General features: G+C 35.7%; 1 protein-coding gene across 1 annotated transcript in view; it reads right to left on the bottom strand.

Moving 5' to 3' along the window:
* The window catches only part of LOC110453134 (vacuolar protein sorting-associated protein 13A-like), a gene marked incomplete at its 3' end in the record, with an annotated part of 105,976 nt that overhangs the window by 1,136 nt on the left and 86,705 nt on the right, over positions 1-18,135 (bottom strand). The window contains exons 22-35 of the mRNA XM_021501984.1: positions 17,236-17,383; positions 15,906-16,077; positions 14,475-14,541; positions 13,056-13,070; positions 7,758-8,023; positions 6,409-6,482; positions 5,278-5,420; positions 4,423-4,574; positions 3,651-3,758; positions 2,541-2,644; positions 2,243-2,287; positions 1,688-1,822; positions 1,148-1,222; positions 285-508 (exon numbers count right to left, since the gene is read on the bottom strand). Of these exons, the coding sequence (XP_021357659.1) occupies positions 285-508; positions 1,148-1,222; positions 1,688-1,822; positions 2,243-2,287; positions 2,541-2,644; positions 3,651-3,758; positions 4,423-4,574; positions 5,278-5,420; positions 6,409-6,482; positions 7,758-8,023; positions 13,056-13,070; positions 14,475-14,541; positions 15,906-16,077; positions 17,236-17,383 (1,728 nt within the window). The remainder of the gene's footprint in view (positions 1-284; positions 509-1,147; positions 1,223-1,687; positions 1,823-2,242; positions 2,288-2,540; positions 2,645-3,650; positions 3,759-4,422; positions 4,575-5,277; positions 5,421-6,408; positions 6,483-7,757; positions 8,024-13,055; positions 13,071-14,474; positions 14,542-15,905; positions 16,078-17,235; positions 17,384-18,135) is intronic.

Raw genomic sequence — 18,135 nt, 5'->3', positions numbered from 1 at the left:
ATAATCTGTCATCTTTTCCTACAAAATCACAAATATAATCTGTCATCTTTTCCTACAAAATCACAAATACTCTGTCATCTTTCCCTACAAAATCACAAATATTCTGTCATCTTTTCCTACAAAATCACAAATATCATAACACATTTTCTTAAGAGATCACAAATAATGTAACATCTTATCCTACAAAATCACAAATAATGTACCATCTAGTCCTATGAAGCATCTTACGTATTCTGAACATGAAACATCAGGTATTAAGAATTATTGTAGTAAGTGTGACCTACTTGCTTATCTGCATGGAGGTGAGTTTGGCACTAAAGTGGTTCCATTCCTGTGATATTCCTGTATCCTTTACCTCCTTCCTCTCAAACTGATTCCATACTTCCAGGTTTCCGAATTTGACGAAGAAGAGGTCACGTGACTGCGAGTGCTGTGGTACGACCACTGTGGGGATGTGTGCCTTGACAACAAGGGCGATCCGCAATGTTACAGGGGTTATCTCCACCATCTGAAGGTCAAGGTCATATCAGTGAGTTAAATACAGTATGCCATGTTTACAAGGACTTCTGGGATATGTGATGGTAGTGCAACCAAGTGTTTTTTGTCTAGAATGTTCATATTAACCGGTGATAGCCTTGGCTAGTATAAAGCCTTACAAAACAGGTGACATAGTTATCAATCTATGAAAGTCCCATTTCTGGTCATGCCGAGATATTGACTTTTTAATATCTGGTCAACAATTTGTACATCTTTTTCAACTGAAAAGGTTAGAGAATATCTGGCAGTATTAGAAATTTGAGTTAACATTATGAGGGTCCCAAACAGCTCTTTGTAAGTCAGAAAAGCATGTGTAAGTGTCATGTTACAGGAAACATTTCTCCTGTTGTTGGAATCCACCTCAGTCTCTGTTTAATTGTCTCAGCTATAAAAATGTGCTGGTAATCACAGTATCTAGTGGTGTGTTTTTTTTTTTACAAAAAAGGTGATCTCTCTAACCCAGATTCATATTATGTAGAAATATATCATTACTACTACAGCAGCCATTCAAATTTGTTAATTAATAGACTGTAAAGAATTAAACATTAAAAACACATTCTCATGAAAATTGAACAACAGACAATCATTACAGCTTTTGACAACCTTTTACCTGTTTAGACATAGACTCTTTGGTCTTATAAGCTGCATCTGATAACTCTGGGCTCTTCAATGGCTCAAAAAACCTCTGGAAGAGAAAAGGAAATATTTCAAAACCTATTTGTGACATACTTGTATCTGTAATTTACTCTTCTACCTGAATTCCACTGTAAAATATAAGGGATTTTCAATGATATCAAATATTTCAGCAATATTATTAACTAAAAGGTAACAAAAAGAAAATATCAGTCAGTTTTGAATGGAGATGAGGGGGCCAATATACTCTCCCATATCTATTACCACAAACTTTTTATTTCAATATTCATATTGTAACTTGTTAACACCCAATTATGTAAGTGTACATAAGGTCATTTGTCTGATCATGGTGACAAAGTATATATTGTACTATTCCTAAATGTCAAAACATTTAATTGAAACGTCAATCTAAACATACTGGTTGTGTTATATGAACTTATAATCCATATATATGCTTGCCAACCAGAAACAAAATTATTTAAATATCAGTTACTTCCCTTGAATGAAGTCTCCTTACCGTGACTTCCCAGAAGAACTTATTAATGAATGCCACCTGGAGCTGGCCAATGTGTAACCGGGCATAGTAATCCAGAGGTTCAGTACTTCGCCGCGACAACCGTCTCGTCATGCCATCAGATTTAAACTGTTCCACCTAGTGAATAAAGATGTATCAAAGTTCAACCATTTTGACAGTTGACATTTATGTCTGGTAATAAGCCCAACCATATAAGTAGAACATATATGCCTGGTAATAAGCCCATGTCTGGTAATAAGCCCAACCATAAAAGTAGAACATATATGCCTGGTAATAAGCCCATGTCTGGTAATAAGCCCACCCATATCTATTGCAGCTTGGTAGAACAGATAACAAAGGCTATTTCTTTGTCCTGTAATAAGCCCATCCCCTTACTTTGAGTCAGTAATTATGTGTTGGTCCCCTGGGCTTACAGCAGAATACATATCGTATTGAAATATCCTTAAACTAAAAAAATCTCACAGATTGAAATAAAGATTATATCCCTGCAGATATCAGTTTAAATAATTCAATCTAAAATTTCAAAACAATGGATACCTTCAGATCAAAGAATGGGCTTTCATCTGTACCAATCTCCAGGATCTGAAAATATGTTTATGATCTATATCATCAATATGTAAAATATGAATTCAATTTTGTTTTCTATTTCCAGAAATTAAAATTTAATTACATAATTATACATTTAATACATTAATATTACATAAAATATTACAATAATAATAATAGTTACTATTAAGTGACCTCGTTTTAAGAGTACTTATGATATATTGTATACTTTTATTAAACTGTACCTTCATACAAAATGATAAGATAACAAAAATTGTTAGCAACTTACGTTAGGATAGAGAGTATCTGGAGTAAGATCTTTTATGAAGAATTTCTGCAAGCGACAGTTGAATGTCATCTTCTTAGCTTGCGCAATGAACTGACTCTCCAAACCTTGAGAAAGAAGAGCAGATTATAGAAAATAGTCATCAAACTATTACTGCACAGGCTGCAGGCATGTACAAATACACAACACATTGGCATTGTTGATTTGAAGAAAAACTGAAATACCTTGAGATACTAATGAATTGATTCACTTGTTTCTAAAATAGTGTTAAACAATCTACAATGGACGGGCAGACATTGAGGTTTAAAAATCATAAACCTACACTAGACAGGCAGACATGTAGGTCAGAGAATCATAAACCTACACTGGTCAGGCAGACATGGAGGTTAAAGAATCATAAACCTACACTGGACAGGCAGACATGGAGGTCAGAGAATCATAAACCTACACTGGACAGGCAGACATGTAGGTCGGAAAATCATAAACCTACACCGGTCAGGCAGACATGGAGGTTGGAGAATCATAAACCTACACTGGACAGGCAGACATGTAGGTCGACGTATCATAAACCTACACTGGACAGGAAGACATGGAGGTTGGAGAATCCTAAACCTACACTGGACAGGCAGACATGTAGGTCGGAGAATCATAAAACTACACTGGACAGGCAGACATGGAGGTCGGAGAATCATAAACCTACACTGGACAGGCAGACATGGAGGTCGACGAATCCTAAACCTACACTGGACAGGCAGACATGGAGGTCGGAGAATCATAAAACTACACTGGACAGGCAGACATGGAGGACGGAGAATCCTTAAACCTACACTGGACAGGCAGACATGGAGGTCGGAGAATCATAAACCTACACTGGACAGGCAGACATGGAAGTCGACGAATCATAAACCTACACTGGACAGGCAGACATGGAGGTCGGAGAATTTCATCTCCACCTTAACACTGGTACCTTCAATATGGAGTTTCCACTCCATGTAATTTGCCTGTAATATGGAGTTTCCACTCCATGTAATTTTGCCTGTAATATGGAGTTCAGAAAATTTCTTTTTGCCTTAAGAAACTGAAATACAGCGATTTCATCACAACAATGCCTACCTTTGATATGGAGTTCGGAAAATTTCGTCTCCACATTCCGCAGGTGAAGGCTGATGTCGTGTACACAAGTAACCATGTGAATCTTGATGAGAGTAGATGGACCACTAGCTGAAATAGAAATACAAGGAGTGAAAAGATGAATTCTTTATATCTTGATTTTTAATTATATCTACATCGAATGGTAGACAGTCAGGACATCTCTGAAATTATTAAGTTGAGAGTCCCAGCTTTCTGAGTATTAAATCCAAAGAAGAAGAGTTCCAATGTGTTCAACGTTTAAATGACTTACTTATCCATTTACTATAGAAAAAGAGTTATACACGCAATAATACGGTTATCATAATTGTCCCTTTCACAAAAATATCTCCACCAAACCTCTTGACGATAAAGCTCGGAAGTTATCACTGTGAAAACATTAAATATTTTTTCTTCAACATTATTGGGGAGTTTCAAAGTGTTTTAACTCTCTAAAAAGCAAGATATGCAAAGAAAATAAAATATCCTAAATGCTGGTTAATAATTTGTTTTAGAACATAGATGAAAACATTTCTTGGTGATTTTCGTTGTTCTAAATGCCACATGGGATAATTTGCGTGCTACTAGCCATCACGTTCAGAATCAAATGGCTACATTTCAAAACATATTGAAGCACAGTTTTACATTTCAGTGATTTTGAAACATTTTTTTTATTCAATAAATCATGGGTAGAAATGTAATAAAATTAAGACAGGTGGCAGCCAGTAATATTCTGTTTACAAATGGACTAGCATACTTTCATGGACGATCGATTTGATCTTATCAGTAACGCTGGCTCGACTACTCCGACTCCCGCGTTTACTTCGGAGCCTCATTATGGAAGAGTCAGTCCTGGAAGACCGCATCGCGAAGGGATTGTCCTCAAGTGTATCCTTCTTTGGGTACATTCTGTCAGAAATAGCAGACAAACAGTTACTTTTAGCATATTATCACTGTTCATTGTCAACAAGTCATAAAAAAATATATATATATTTCATATCTTAAACCAAAACATGAACAAACCATATACCTGAAAAAAGACATTTTAAAATAATTTCTGGCTTGTTTCAGGCCTTGTGATTTTTTTTGATTTTTTTTTACTTTTGATGCCAAGCTAGAAGATCTCATCACACATGGCACCCATGTGTAACCGGTTTATCCGAGGCTCTGGGTGATGCTTGTTTCATTGTATATATATATGTAAAGCTTATAAGCAAAGTAATTCTGTGAATTTTGTGAACGCAGCAATTCCCAAATTCAAGTTCATGAGCAGAAACAAAGTCAATTGTTACCTGTAAACAAATGCAAATCAGTGAATGAGATATTTGAACCTTACAACTGAGTTCCAGATAAAATTTGCAAATTTTAATACAAAAGAAAACGATTATCTACACAGTCCTTGAATCCAGAAGGACTGGATGTCTATATTTTTTTAAACAGATTCACCATTTTACACGAAGTCTAAAGACTGCTAAAAGACATCCTTTTTACTTGTTCAATTTAGCTTTGACTGGCTGTATTATCTGTGACACAGAATGACAACTGAACCTTTTTACAATTTACTGAAGATTAATCTAAACCACTTTCATAATGAACCAGAAGAAAATTTTACCTCGTCTGCAGATCCTCCAGAAATTTCTTGAGATAACACACTCCAGTCTGGTCAAACATGATTGACAAGTTATTGAAGGTTAAGGTCGCACCATGCTCTATGTTCTTGAACACTGGCCCAAAGTCGGGACACTCCGGTTTTACCTACAAAAAGCAGGGAGTGAATTACTGATAGCCGCTCCACCCGACAACCAATCAGAACTTGTGTTTCAATAGAAATGCTGCATGGCTCAGACAGTGCGTGACAATATGGCAAACCAGGACATTCCGGAGAATAAACTCTATGATCATCCGGGGGCTACTGTTTTTAACATTTGGAAGGTATTGTTTGTCCTTAGCTGTATATAAATAAAACGCTTTGTCGAAAGTGTGGGCTATCTTACAAATAAAATGTTAAGTGTGATTGGGTGTCGCTCATCAGGTGAATATCAATCCATCGCAGCATTTCTGAATGGATACGAGATGCAGCTGTCGCAGCATAGTTGACATTGCAAACATCATCAATTTCATTTCCAAATACATATTTTTCAATAATTATAAGGTTCTGTCAACAAACTTATTGTTTTTTGTATGAATGTTGTGTGTTATTAGTGAAATTCTCTAATGTCTGGGTTTCCCCGTTAACGAAAGTGAAAGGAGATTTCGGAAAGTGAATATAACCTTAATTATATTCTGTCAACAAACTTATAACCTTAATTATATTCTGTCAACAAACTTATTGTTTTTTGTATGAATGTTGTGTGTTATTAGCAAAATTATCTAACGTCGGAGTTTCCCCGTTAACGTAAGTGAAAGGAGATTTCGGAAAGCGAATATAACCTTAAATGACTGAATTTAAGTTCAATTTGATCGATCATTAGTCGATCATCAGTCACTTGATTGGAAGTGATGATCGAGTATGAATTTACAAGCGATTCCCAACACTAGGGAAAAGAAAGCAGTTTAATGTATTTTATGACTTTATGTAACATGTGATGTTCGTTACCTATCTCGAATATCACACACTGTAACCAGCCCCCATCAAACATCAATATTTTTGTTGTTGAAAATTAAGAGAAATTAAACAAATCAACTGGTTTAATGTTTTGTAATCAATTGTGATCACCAGGTGTAATTAACCTGTCCACATTACCTGTCTGTAACTGATGGAGATCAGTTCATTCTCCGATTCTGTCTGTAACAGATCCAGGTACGCACCAGTAGCACCTGTAGATCATGGAAAGAAACAGATGACTTATTTTACAGCTAAAGTTGTTTGGTAAATAAACAGTAAAACCTTGATATAATGCCCCTCATTTGTCACTATACAGTATAACCTTGATATAATGCCTTTCATCTGTCACTATACAGTATAACCTTGATATAATGACCCTCATTTGTCACTATAAAGTAAAACCTTGATAAAATGACCCATTTGTCACTATACATTAAAACCTCGATATAATGCCTTTCATTTGTCACTATATAGTAAAACCTTGATAAAATGACCCATTTGTCACTATTCAGTAAAACCTTGATATAATGCTCCTCATTTGTCACTAAACAGTAAAACCTTGATAAAATGACCCATTTGTCACTATACATTAAAACCTCGATATAATGCCTTTCATCTGTCACTATACAGTATAACCTTGATATAATGCGTTGATTTGTCACTATACATTAAAACCTTGATATAATGCCCCTCATTTGTCACTATATAGTAAAACCTTGATAAAATGACCCATTTGTCACTATACAGTAAAACCTTGATATAATGCCCCTCATTTGTCACTATACAGTAAAACCTTGATATAATGCCCCTCATTTGTCACTATATAGTAAAACCTTGATATAATGCCATTTTTCTCCAAATGGCAGCAGTGTAATGAGGTTTCATTGTACATGCTTGCTTAAAAAATGTCTGTGAATATTCTCATCAAAACTGAAAACAAATAATCTGCTTTTAATGTGATTTTTTCATGGCAGGATATTCCTTTTTAACAAGCGGGCCCTTAAAGCTTAATTACTAATTTTCATTTCATAACCTTATAACTGTTACAATAAGTGTGTCAGGTCTGAACATGCTCACAATCACACAATAAAGTAAAAATAATTAACTTTTCTGTTCTGTAATCTCATCAGGAACATTTTACCTATTCTTTAAGAACAACTTGAGATGTGGACGCAAAACTGTGATAATTGGAAGACCATGGGGATCAAGGGGACAAAAAATGGGGTAAATGGACAAAATTTTCAAAAGTCTTTCACTCCAGTTCTGCAAGTACTATAAAACATAAAATTTTGTAATCTAAAAGCCTGGAGTCATTTATAATCTGATGAAGACTTAACGACACATGAAATGCGGTAATACAGATTGAGCCATAGCTAAATGGTAGAAATTAATGTGTAATTGTTTAAGAGAAGGGCAGGATAGGATAATCAAATTCACATATCATTTTTATATGTTACCTTGTAAATGAAAATATTCCATTCCATTACCTCTATGAAGTTTGTCTGCCATTCCAATCCCTCGTAGTCTGGCATGGAAAGCAACTCCACACGGAATAACTTTGTTCTTACTGATCCACACCGTGTAAGCCATGTCGGCCGTGAATCCATCCAGACGGAACATAAGATATTCCCGTCGCTGTCGGTTCTGCTCCAACGATACCTGTATGACGATCTCGCCGATGGAAGCCCGCATGAACATCTGCATGCGGTTGTTCTCCGTAATATAGTCATCGACAGACTTCACTTTACGGTAACTGAAATGTTTAAACACCATCTGAGGCATAAATACATTACTAAACAACAAAATTCAAAAGTGAAAAACAGATATACAACAATGAGGGTAGGTATTATCAAAGCTGTGACATGCTTTCATGATAACAGTAGAAATGTTAGCAAAGATTTATATACATGTACTATTGAACGTTCTCATCACAAAATTCAAGTTATTTTGTAATACATTCAGGGGTTAGAGGGCAGGCAGATAGCCATTAGAAAGGGGTGTCACTTATTTTCAAGATGACCATGCAAGTAGCATGTCTAGTTCATTAAATCGGCTAATAATTTCTTGAGATTTAGTAATTAATCAGATAGTGGTTGTCAGTGCAGGTGAACTTTAAATACTGGGGGCACCTTACATCTCATATTGATGACCTATTGACAGGTGAACTATAAATACTGGGGGCACCTTACATCTCATATTGATGACCTATTGACAGGTGAACTATAAATACTGGGGGCACCTTACATCTCATATTGATGACCTATTGACAGGTGAACTATAAATACTGGGGGCACCTTACATCTCATATTGATGACCTATTGACAGGTGAACTATAAATACTGGGGGCACCTTACATCTCATATTGATGACCTATTGACAGGTGAACTATAAATACTGGGGGCACCTTACATCTCATATTGATGACCTATTGACAGGTGAACTATAAATACTGGGGGCACCTTACATCTCATATTGATGACCTATTGACAGGTGAACTATAAATACTGGGGGCACCTTACATCTCATATTGATGACCTATTGACAGGTGAACTATAAATACTGGGGGCACCTTACATCTCATATTGATGACCTATTGACAGGTGAACTATAAATACTGGGGGCACCTTACATCTCATATTGATGACCTATTGACAGGTGAACTATAAATACTGGGGGCACCTTACATCTCATATTGATGACCTATTGACAGGTGAACTATAAATACTGGGGGCACCTTACATCTCATATTGATGACCTATTGACAGGTGAACTATAAATACTGGGGGCACCTTACATCTCATATTGATGACCTATTGACAGGTGAACTATAAATACTGGGGGCACCTTACATCTCATATTGATGACCTATTGACAGGTGAACTATAAATACTGGGGGCACCTTACATCTCATATTGATGACCTATTGACAGGTGAACTATAAATACTTGGGGCACCTTACATCTCATATTGATGACCTATTGACATGATTTGTAGAAGCTCCATTTTACTATCAACAAGAGGTCCATTGGGCCTGCATCGCTCACCTGGTATTAATCTCACACAAAATGTGTTCTTAAAAGTGATCTAAAATAAAGCTACAGGCAAAAAAGCAGTATTCATGACTATAAGTCATTCAAACAAGAGGTCCATTGGGCCTGCATCGCTCACCTGGTATTAATCTCACACAAAATGTATTTTTAAAAGTGATCTAAAATAAAGCTACAGGCAAAAAGCAGTATTCATGACTATAAGTAATTCAAACAAGAGGTCCATTGGACCTGTATCGCTTACATGGTTTTATATATAAGCCATTACAACTGAATGCATTAGTACATCTTTATAGGAAATTTCCTAAAAACCAGACAAGATCTATGTTCTAACCCAACTGGGACCACAATATCTAACTTTCAACTAATCAGGGGCCTCCATTGAGTTGCCATGTTAACAGATTTTGAAATAAGTAATATGTCATATTACAGGGCGTAATTAGACAATACTTTAACTATTTAACTATACGCTTTTATAAACCCAGAAACCAATTTTTAACAATTTATGAAAACTACACCATAGAATATGATAATCTAGCTGTACCATTTCTTATGACCGCAGGGGTCAAATCAACCTCATTCAATTAAGAAATGTTTGTTCTTCCTCAATAATGTTTATGGCCAAATTTTGTACAATCCACTCAGGCAATTAGGGGGTATTAGCGTCTTAAAGCAAAATATTAGATAATTTTCCTGTTTGGGGCCCAGTCTTCCTAGCCCCAGGTGTCAAATCAGTCTCATTTATTTAGGAAATGATTGCCCTCCCCCAATGAAGTTTCAGAGCAAATTTGGTTGAAATCTTCTCTGCTGTTTAGCAGGAGATGCGTTTTAAAGCAAATTTAGCTAGGTTCCCCTTCAGGGCCCTGCCCCCTCCCCCGCCCCTGGCCTCTGGGGTCGAACCAACTTCATTTATTCAAGAAATGATTGCCCTCCCCTAGTGATGCTTCAGACTGAAATTGGTTGAAATCCTCTCTGGCGTTTAGGAGGAGATGTGTTTTAAAGCAAATTAGCTAAGATCCCCTTCAGGGCCCTGCCCCCTGGCCTCAGGGGTCGAACCAACCTCATTTATTTAAGAAATGATTGCCCTTCCCTACTGATGCTTCAGACTAAATTTGGTTGAAATCCTCTCTGGCGTTTAGCAGGAGATGCATTTTAAAGCAAATTTAGCTAAGTTCCTCTTCAGGGCCCCGCCCCCCTGGCCTCAGGGATCGAACCAACCTCACTTATTTAAGAAATGATTGCCCTCCTCTAGTGATGCTTCAGACTAAATTTGGTTGAAATCCTCTTTGGCGTTTAGGAGGAGATAGGTTTTAAAAAAAAAGTTGACGACGGACGCTGCGTCACGGCATAAGCTCACTATGGTCCTTCGGACCAGGTGAGCTAAAAAAACCTGTTAAAACATTTAAAAACATTTGACCTCTGTGACCTTGAAAGTCAAACAAGGTCATTACGTTGAACAAAATTTATAGACATTCATCTCAGCATGCAACTTGCAAAATATCATCACCCTAGACCTTAATTTCTTTATTGAGATTAGGTCATTTACATGTTTATATATATTTGACTAAATGTGATCTTGAAAGTGGGTCAAGGTCATTCAAATGAAAAAGTTTCCTAGCCCTTCATCCAAGCATGCTACTAACCATATATCAACACCCTGGGCCTTATGGTGAATCAGAAGAAGTCTTTTAAAGATTTTGAGCATATTTGATCCCTGTGACCTTGAATAAATGTTAAGGTCATTCACTTGAACAAACTTGGTAGACCTTTATTTTAGCATTCTTTTGGCCAAATATCAACATCCACAGCCTTTTGGTTATTCAGAAGAAGTATTTTAAAGATTAAAAACATATTTGACCCCTGTGACATTGAATACAAATCAAGGTCATTCATTGGAACAAATTTAGTAGCCCTTCATCCTAGCATGCTACATTGTACTGACCAAATTTCAACATTCTGTTTAAAGTTTTTAACATATTTGACACCTGTGACCTTGAATATGGGTGAAGGTCATTTATTTGAACAAACTTGATAGCCCTTCATCCCAGTTTGCTTTTGGCTAATTAATGAGCATGGGTTTATCTTGAATCGTGTTGTTAAATCATTAAGAGATGTATTAGTAAACATTCGATCACATGCATTCAGTGCTTTTGACTTCAACATGCTGGTGTTGAAAGCAACCTATGCACATTAGAGTTCTCAGCAGTGATATTTGGGTCAAAGAAGGTCAAAAGTACATACTCAAAAATAATTCTAACTAATTCAAACTTCATCAAATATCTTTAAACTTCAAATAATTAAAAAACAAAATGAACATGAGATTGTTAAATTGATACCTAAATGTACAGTTATTTTGCACATCAAATCAATATTGCTCTAAAAATTGTCATAAGCTTTGTAAACACCAACATTAGACTTACAAAAACTGAAATATTCCATTATGTACATACTGGACTAAACTATCCACACTACCAAAGGAAATGGTATCACTTGGCATTCAATTTCAGAAACACACCACTACAGCTATTTTGATCATAACATGTATCACTTATCTATTTTTTTAAAGTGTGTTTTATTCATTTAAACAGATCCCATGATAGGGAGATAAAACATCATATCTCCCGGCAATCCATTCCTCCATCCGAAGTTTTACATTTGATGTTTCTAGAATTAATATTCCTTGGAGAAATGTCACCTTTTTACAACAAAAATAAAAGAAATCATGAAAAATATGTCTTCTCTCCACAAGTGGTTTCTTTTTAGGAATAATATATAATCTCCTGTCCCAGTAGAAGGGAGATATGAAGGTGGTGTTGTTTCCTGATCATGAAGCGAATCATATAAACTCTACATGATAGCATTTACCATTGAACATTTACCATTGAACAGAACCTTCTAGAACTTTCAATAATTTTCGCCTTGAAATTACATGCATATATGTTTGATAGTGAATAAGCAAGCACGGCAATAGCCAGATAAACTCGGAACATGTCTCGACAAGCGTCTGTAGAAAAACAATACCAGGTAGTGTGTTAATATTGATATGCATTGAATCAAGTATGAACAGAACCAATAAGTGCAACAGAGTTCATGCAAGTATGAACGTACAGATTAAAGTCTTTTTTTTTGAAAAATTTGCTGAGATTTTAAGCCAAATTCACTTTTTAGATTAAAAGAGATCTTACAACAAATTAAAGATGATGTGGTGTGTTGACACTGTTTCAACATGTGTCAATTGAAATAAAACTGAAGCAAAAATCAAAACAAACATTAAAAATATTTGCCTACAGTTTTGAGCCACCAACAAAAGTTTTCAGGAATCGGAATCCAGTAATCTCCATAGAAAGCTTAAGTGTTTAGACTAAAACTGTATGTTTACTTCATAGTTTATTGGATAAAAAGATCAATTAAATATATCAACATTTTTTCGAGAAAATCGAGATTATTCAACAAGGCAAATCAAAGTGTTCAAGCAATAAAATGCTGGTGTTGAAATATACTATTTAATAAATTCCTGATCGTGATAAAACAAAAAAAAGACAAAAAAAATGTAAGCAGTTTGTTATGTTGAATTTTAACAGAAATACCATAAAATTACCAAGTAGGCTGAAACAACATTTAAGAAATCATATTGTGTATGTATATACCATTTAAAGCATTATAAAAATTCTAAGATAAATCAAGAAAATTGGAGATTTATCAGCCTTTGATTACTAAAGCAGACGGCCGTTTACATACCTCGCCAACAAAAACCTGTCATAGTGTTAAAATCAAAATCACAACTCAAAACATCGGGGAGATCCATGCAATACTAAATATCTTCAGTTTGTAATCTGAGATCATACTCTCTTCATTTGGAGCTTGTCCAATTGATCATCTAAATTCATACAGCTATATCAGTTATCTTTTTGCGACATATCTATAAAAGTTATTGACTCTTCTCTTCCATGGCTCCTGTTCCCTATATGATATAACCATTAAAGGGAAGCAACTCACATTATCATCAGCATTTCCAAATTGTCTATGAGAAGGTTCCCTATATTTTCTGTTTATTTCTTAGGTTTTCCAAATACCAACAATCTTGAACCACAAAATTGCTGATAAATGTGTTATTTATGTTGGTAGGTAGGTAACATACGGGCTTAATTCACATTGCTTGGTCAATTTTAAGGGTTCGATCTGCGATCATCACAATTTCATCATGTCACCTGTTCTGTTCATTGTTCCTAGGATGAACATTTCCAATTAAACAAAAATATTGAACACATTTGTATACTGTAAGGTCGAAAATGTACTTTAACCAAAACATGATGAAATTCTCAAAGTTACAATAATGTACATAATGTACATTTTATGTGTGTCTTTTAATTCATTGTCAAATAAATATAAATATTTATTCCAGGATATCTACATTCTGTATGCTTGGACCCATTATTGCATTCATGTTAAAGATGAAATAAGTCAATGAAAATAAATGATAATAACAAATTACGTGTAATATTCCAAAAACTTATTTTTGAAAATGGATCATTCTATATTTTGGTTGTTTTGTTGTCATGCTGTTGCTAGGACCTCCAAGGGAAGTTTCATAAACTGTCTGAAGTTTGAAACTATCTATCAGATGAATGCTGTATTGTATATATAGTATGTGGACAGATATTTTCCAGATGCCAGGTACGACAATATTTTTTTTATTTAAATTGAACTGATCAATACTTCAGTTAAACCTACTCCAGAGAGACCACCTACAATAACAGACCACTTTTTAGACTTCCTGATGGTGGTTTCTCAATACAAGTTGACTGGTAACACAGAGAGCTAGGTGAGGTTATTATCATGTTACCTGAACCTGTAGTAAGAGACCGCCTACAATAACAGACCACTTGGTAGACTTCCTGATGGTGGTTTCTCAATACAAGTTGACTGGTATTAAACACAGACAGTCACAATAACAGTCCACAGGTGAGGTGAACCAATATAACACTTGCCTTCCAACATAAATAACAACAGTATACCTTTTGTTATATTTAAGGCCGTAAAATACAAACAATTCCAATCAGAATGTAAACTAACCCCTTATTTCATAGATCATAACATTCACAATGTGGTTGAGGTAAGAAAAAATTGATATTATAATCAAAATCACTCAATGCATACCTTGACCATTTGTCCATTTCGTCTTCAGAGTCATCGGAGGCCGAGTAATATGTGTCTGTATCGGGCTCTACAAAGATATTCGAAGATTATATCATATGAGATACTGTACAAGATGAGTGGGAGGGGCACAGAAGCATTTGTCTATAACAGTACCTATGTATGCATAGGTGTCAATCTGTGAAACCTCCAATGAGGGAGATCTCCCCTCATTCCACATTTCCAATGAGGGAGATCTCCCTCATTCCACATTTCCAATGAGGGAGATCTCCCTCATTCCACATTTCCATTGAGGGAGAAAGTGCGTGAAATGTGACCGAAACTGCTCTGCTCAATTTATCTTTCCCTTTTTATGTATCAAAATAACTCAAAAAAACATTAATTTCATTCAAACACACCTGTTATGATCATTACACACACCCTGCAGTAACTAGATCATTTGACCACAGGATGAAGATTTAGAGTTTGTGTGAGTTTCGACTTGAATGAGGGAGTTTCATGATCAATTTTCCACTGTCACATGGTTGTCAACCTGTAAAACCTCCAATGAGGGAGATCTCCCTCATTCCACATTTCCAATGAGGGAGATCTTCCTCATTCCACATTTCCAATGAGGGAGATCTTCCTCATTCCACATTTCCAATGAGGGAGATATCCCTCATTCCACATTTCCAATAAGGGAGAAAGTGCGTGAAATGTGACTGAAACTGCTCTGCTCAATTTATCTTTCCCTTTTTATGTATCATCCCAGTTTGTTTCTGGCCAAATATCATCTCCCTAGGCCTTGCGGTTATTAAGAAGAAGTTGTTTAAAATAAAAAAATTGACACGGACGATGGACGACAGACAAAAACAGACGCCGGACGCCGCATCATCCCATAAAAATGTAGGAGAAAATCTCCAGACAAAAAAACAAATATTGAAATGAACAAAGGGCAATTACTTTTGCAAAAATCGTCGAATTAAAATTCTTTTTAAAGGAGATACAACTTCATATCATGATTATAATGTATACCAAGTTTCAAAGAGATCCGTTGAAAAATGTAGGAGGAGATTGCCGGACAAAAATTCAAATACTGAAATGAACAAAGGGCAATAACTTTTGCAAAAATCGTCGAATCATAATTCTGTTAAGGGAGACACAACTTCATATCAAGATTATAATGTATACCAAGTTTCAAAAAGATCGGTCGAAAATTGTAGGAGGTGATTGCCGAACAAACAAAAGTTTACGCCGGACGGACGGATGACCCCATACCATAATAATTCCGTCAAATTTGAAAGCATTCATTTCATTTGCTAGATTTAGAGTTTGTGTGAGTTTCGACTTGGATGAGGGAGTTTCAAGGGAGATGTGTAAATTTTGGTCAAAATGAGAGAGTCTCCCTTCTAATGAGGGAGTTTTGATAGCCATGTGTGTGTTTTTTCTACATACCTATGCTCTGCCTGTGTCCTGGCTGGACGCTGTCTAGTGTACTGTGAGAGACTTCGGAGAGGGACTCTTCTGAGATAGGCTCAGCCAGGTCTATGGTGAGCCGACTAAGGATAGTCCTCCGCATCCTCCTTAACTGTTTTGCATTCATCTCCATCTGAATGTGTTTCCAGTCCTACAAAGTGTGCAACAAATTAAACTCTTGTAACTTTCTCCCTGATACGTACATGATGTTCCTATATACACAGCACTGGTAAATGAGAAACAGAATCTTGTAACTTTCTCCCTGATATGTACATGATATTCCTATGTACAAAGCACTGGTAAATGATAAACAGAATATTTAATCTTGTAACTTTCTCCCTGTTGTCTACATGATTTTCCTATATACACAACACTGGTAAATGAGAAACAGAATATTGTAACTTTCTCCCTGTTATGTAAATGATTTTCCTTTATACAAAGCACTGGTAAGTGAGAAACAGATTCATGTACCCTCCCTATATTATATACTGTATTTCTTTGTAAATTGAAACCCATGAAATGTGCAACAGAAATAACATACAGTAAAACTTCAATATTTTGAACTTTGAAGGACCATCAGGAAAAATGGGAAACATCAGGACTTTGATTCAAAATGATGAACTATTTCAAACATCACAGCTTTATTGTTGTAATGATTTCGAGAGACGAAAAAGAAATTTAATTGTCATCAATTTATCGTTCTAAAGGCCCACAAGTATGTTAATAATGACATGTACCAGTAACTTAAACAAGAGACCTGCATACTATTGTCTTTAACATTAGCCTATATTTACATTTCATGTAAAGGCGTTTTATTTCACCATGATTTATAAGTTGTAATTTTCAATGTTTTCATAACAAACAGACCTTGATTATATTTCGAAAAAGCAAGAAATTTGACTCATAAAAGTTTGATTCATAAACCGAATATCAGTAGTGTTATATAAGGGGGGAAAAAACAGACTTTGCCGTAAGTTTAACATACCAAGAACTTTAAATCTTTGAAGGTCGATTTATAAAAGTTTGACTGTATATTAAACCTTTCTGAATATTAAATTTTCTCAAGTGTTCAAACTAAGATGAATATGCATTAACAATTCACGTGTGAAATCTAAAGAAAGGATCTGTCATCATCATTCCTGATCAAACAGACATAACATCACCAATTCAGCTAATCATTACAGAGTAATCTCCCTTTAGACTGTTACCGGTTGAGGAGGAGGAGGAGGAGGAGGAGGAAGAGGAGGAGGAGGAGGAACATCCATACAATGATTAATTATTACAGAGTAAACTCCCTTTAGACTGTTACCGGTTGAGGAGGAGGAACATCCATAGCATCTATGCTACTGGTGGAGGTCGTCGGCATGGGGAAATTCTGCATGAAATTGTTCAAGGTCACGATCTGTACATCGGTCACATTCAGGGTTAGAGACTGCAACATGGCATCAAACTTTTGTCTGTAATAAAAATAATACCACTAGCTTAGAAGATGTTGCTTTTCATAGAGTCAGATAATAGAATTATTATAGTAAAATTATCTTTTCAGCTTGATTTTTTTTATAACCTTGACTCTTTATGTAACATTATATAAATATCACATTCATGAGAGGGCGATATTGCATATTTTCTCCCCTCGGAAAGCATTGTTGACCTCGGCTTCGCCTCGGTCAACAATGATTACTTGGGGTGAAAATATGCAATATGGCCCTCTCATGATTGTGATTTTTATTTTATTATATCGAGTGTCATGCTTAGGTGTTTCACCACTTCACCATTTTTAAAGGTCGACAAACGTTTTAAAAAAGTTTTCACTGGGATGAACCAGGGGCACATACATTCGGTGCATGTAACAATTTTTGGAATAACACACTGGCACTGGGACGAACTGTGCACGCATCCGTTTGGCGCATGTCATATTTTTTGGAATAACACCCTGGCACTGGGACGAACCGTGCATGCATACGTTTGGCGCATGTCCTATTTTTTGGAATAACACAGGCTGTCTTCTTTATCTTTGTAAAACGAGCAAGTAACATTGAAAATGTTCACATCTTTCTCAACCAATCAGATTACGAGATTTTAACAGAAGGTATAATAATTGTTATTGTCTGCTTTTGACAACATTGTTAAAGACACTTTTGTGGCACTTTCAGACTTACTGAGGCTGCTGGTTACTGTTGAGGACACTTTCAGACTTACTGAGGCTGCT

This window comes from Mizuhopecten yessoensis, unplaced genomic scaffold (genome assembly GCF_002113885.1).
Source record: "Mizuhopecten yessoensis strain PY_sf001 unplaced genomic scaffold, ASM211388v2 scaffold827, whole genome shotgun sequence".
Lineage (NCBI taxonomy): Eukaryota > Metazoa > Mollusca > Bivalvia > Pectinida > Pectinidae > Mizuhopecten > Mizuhopecten yessoensis.
Note: the sequence above shows the minus strand (reverse complement) of the source record. Positions and strands in the feature narration are given on the sequence as shown.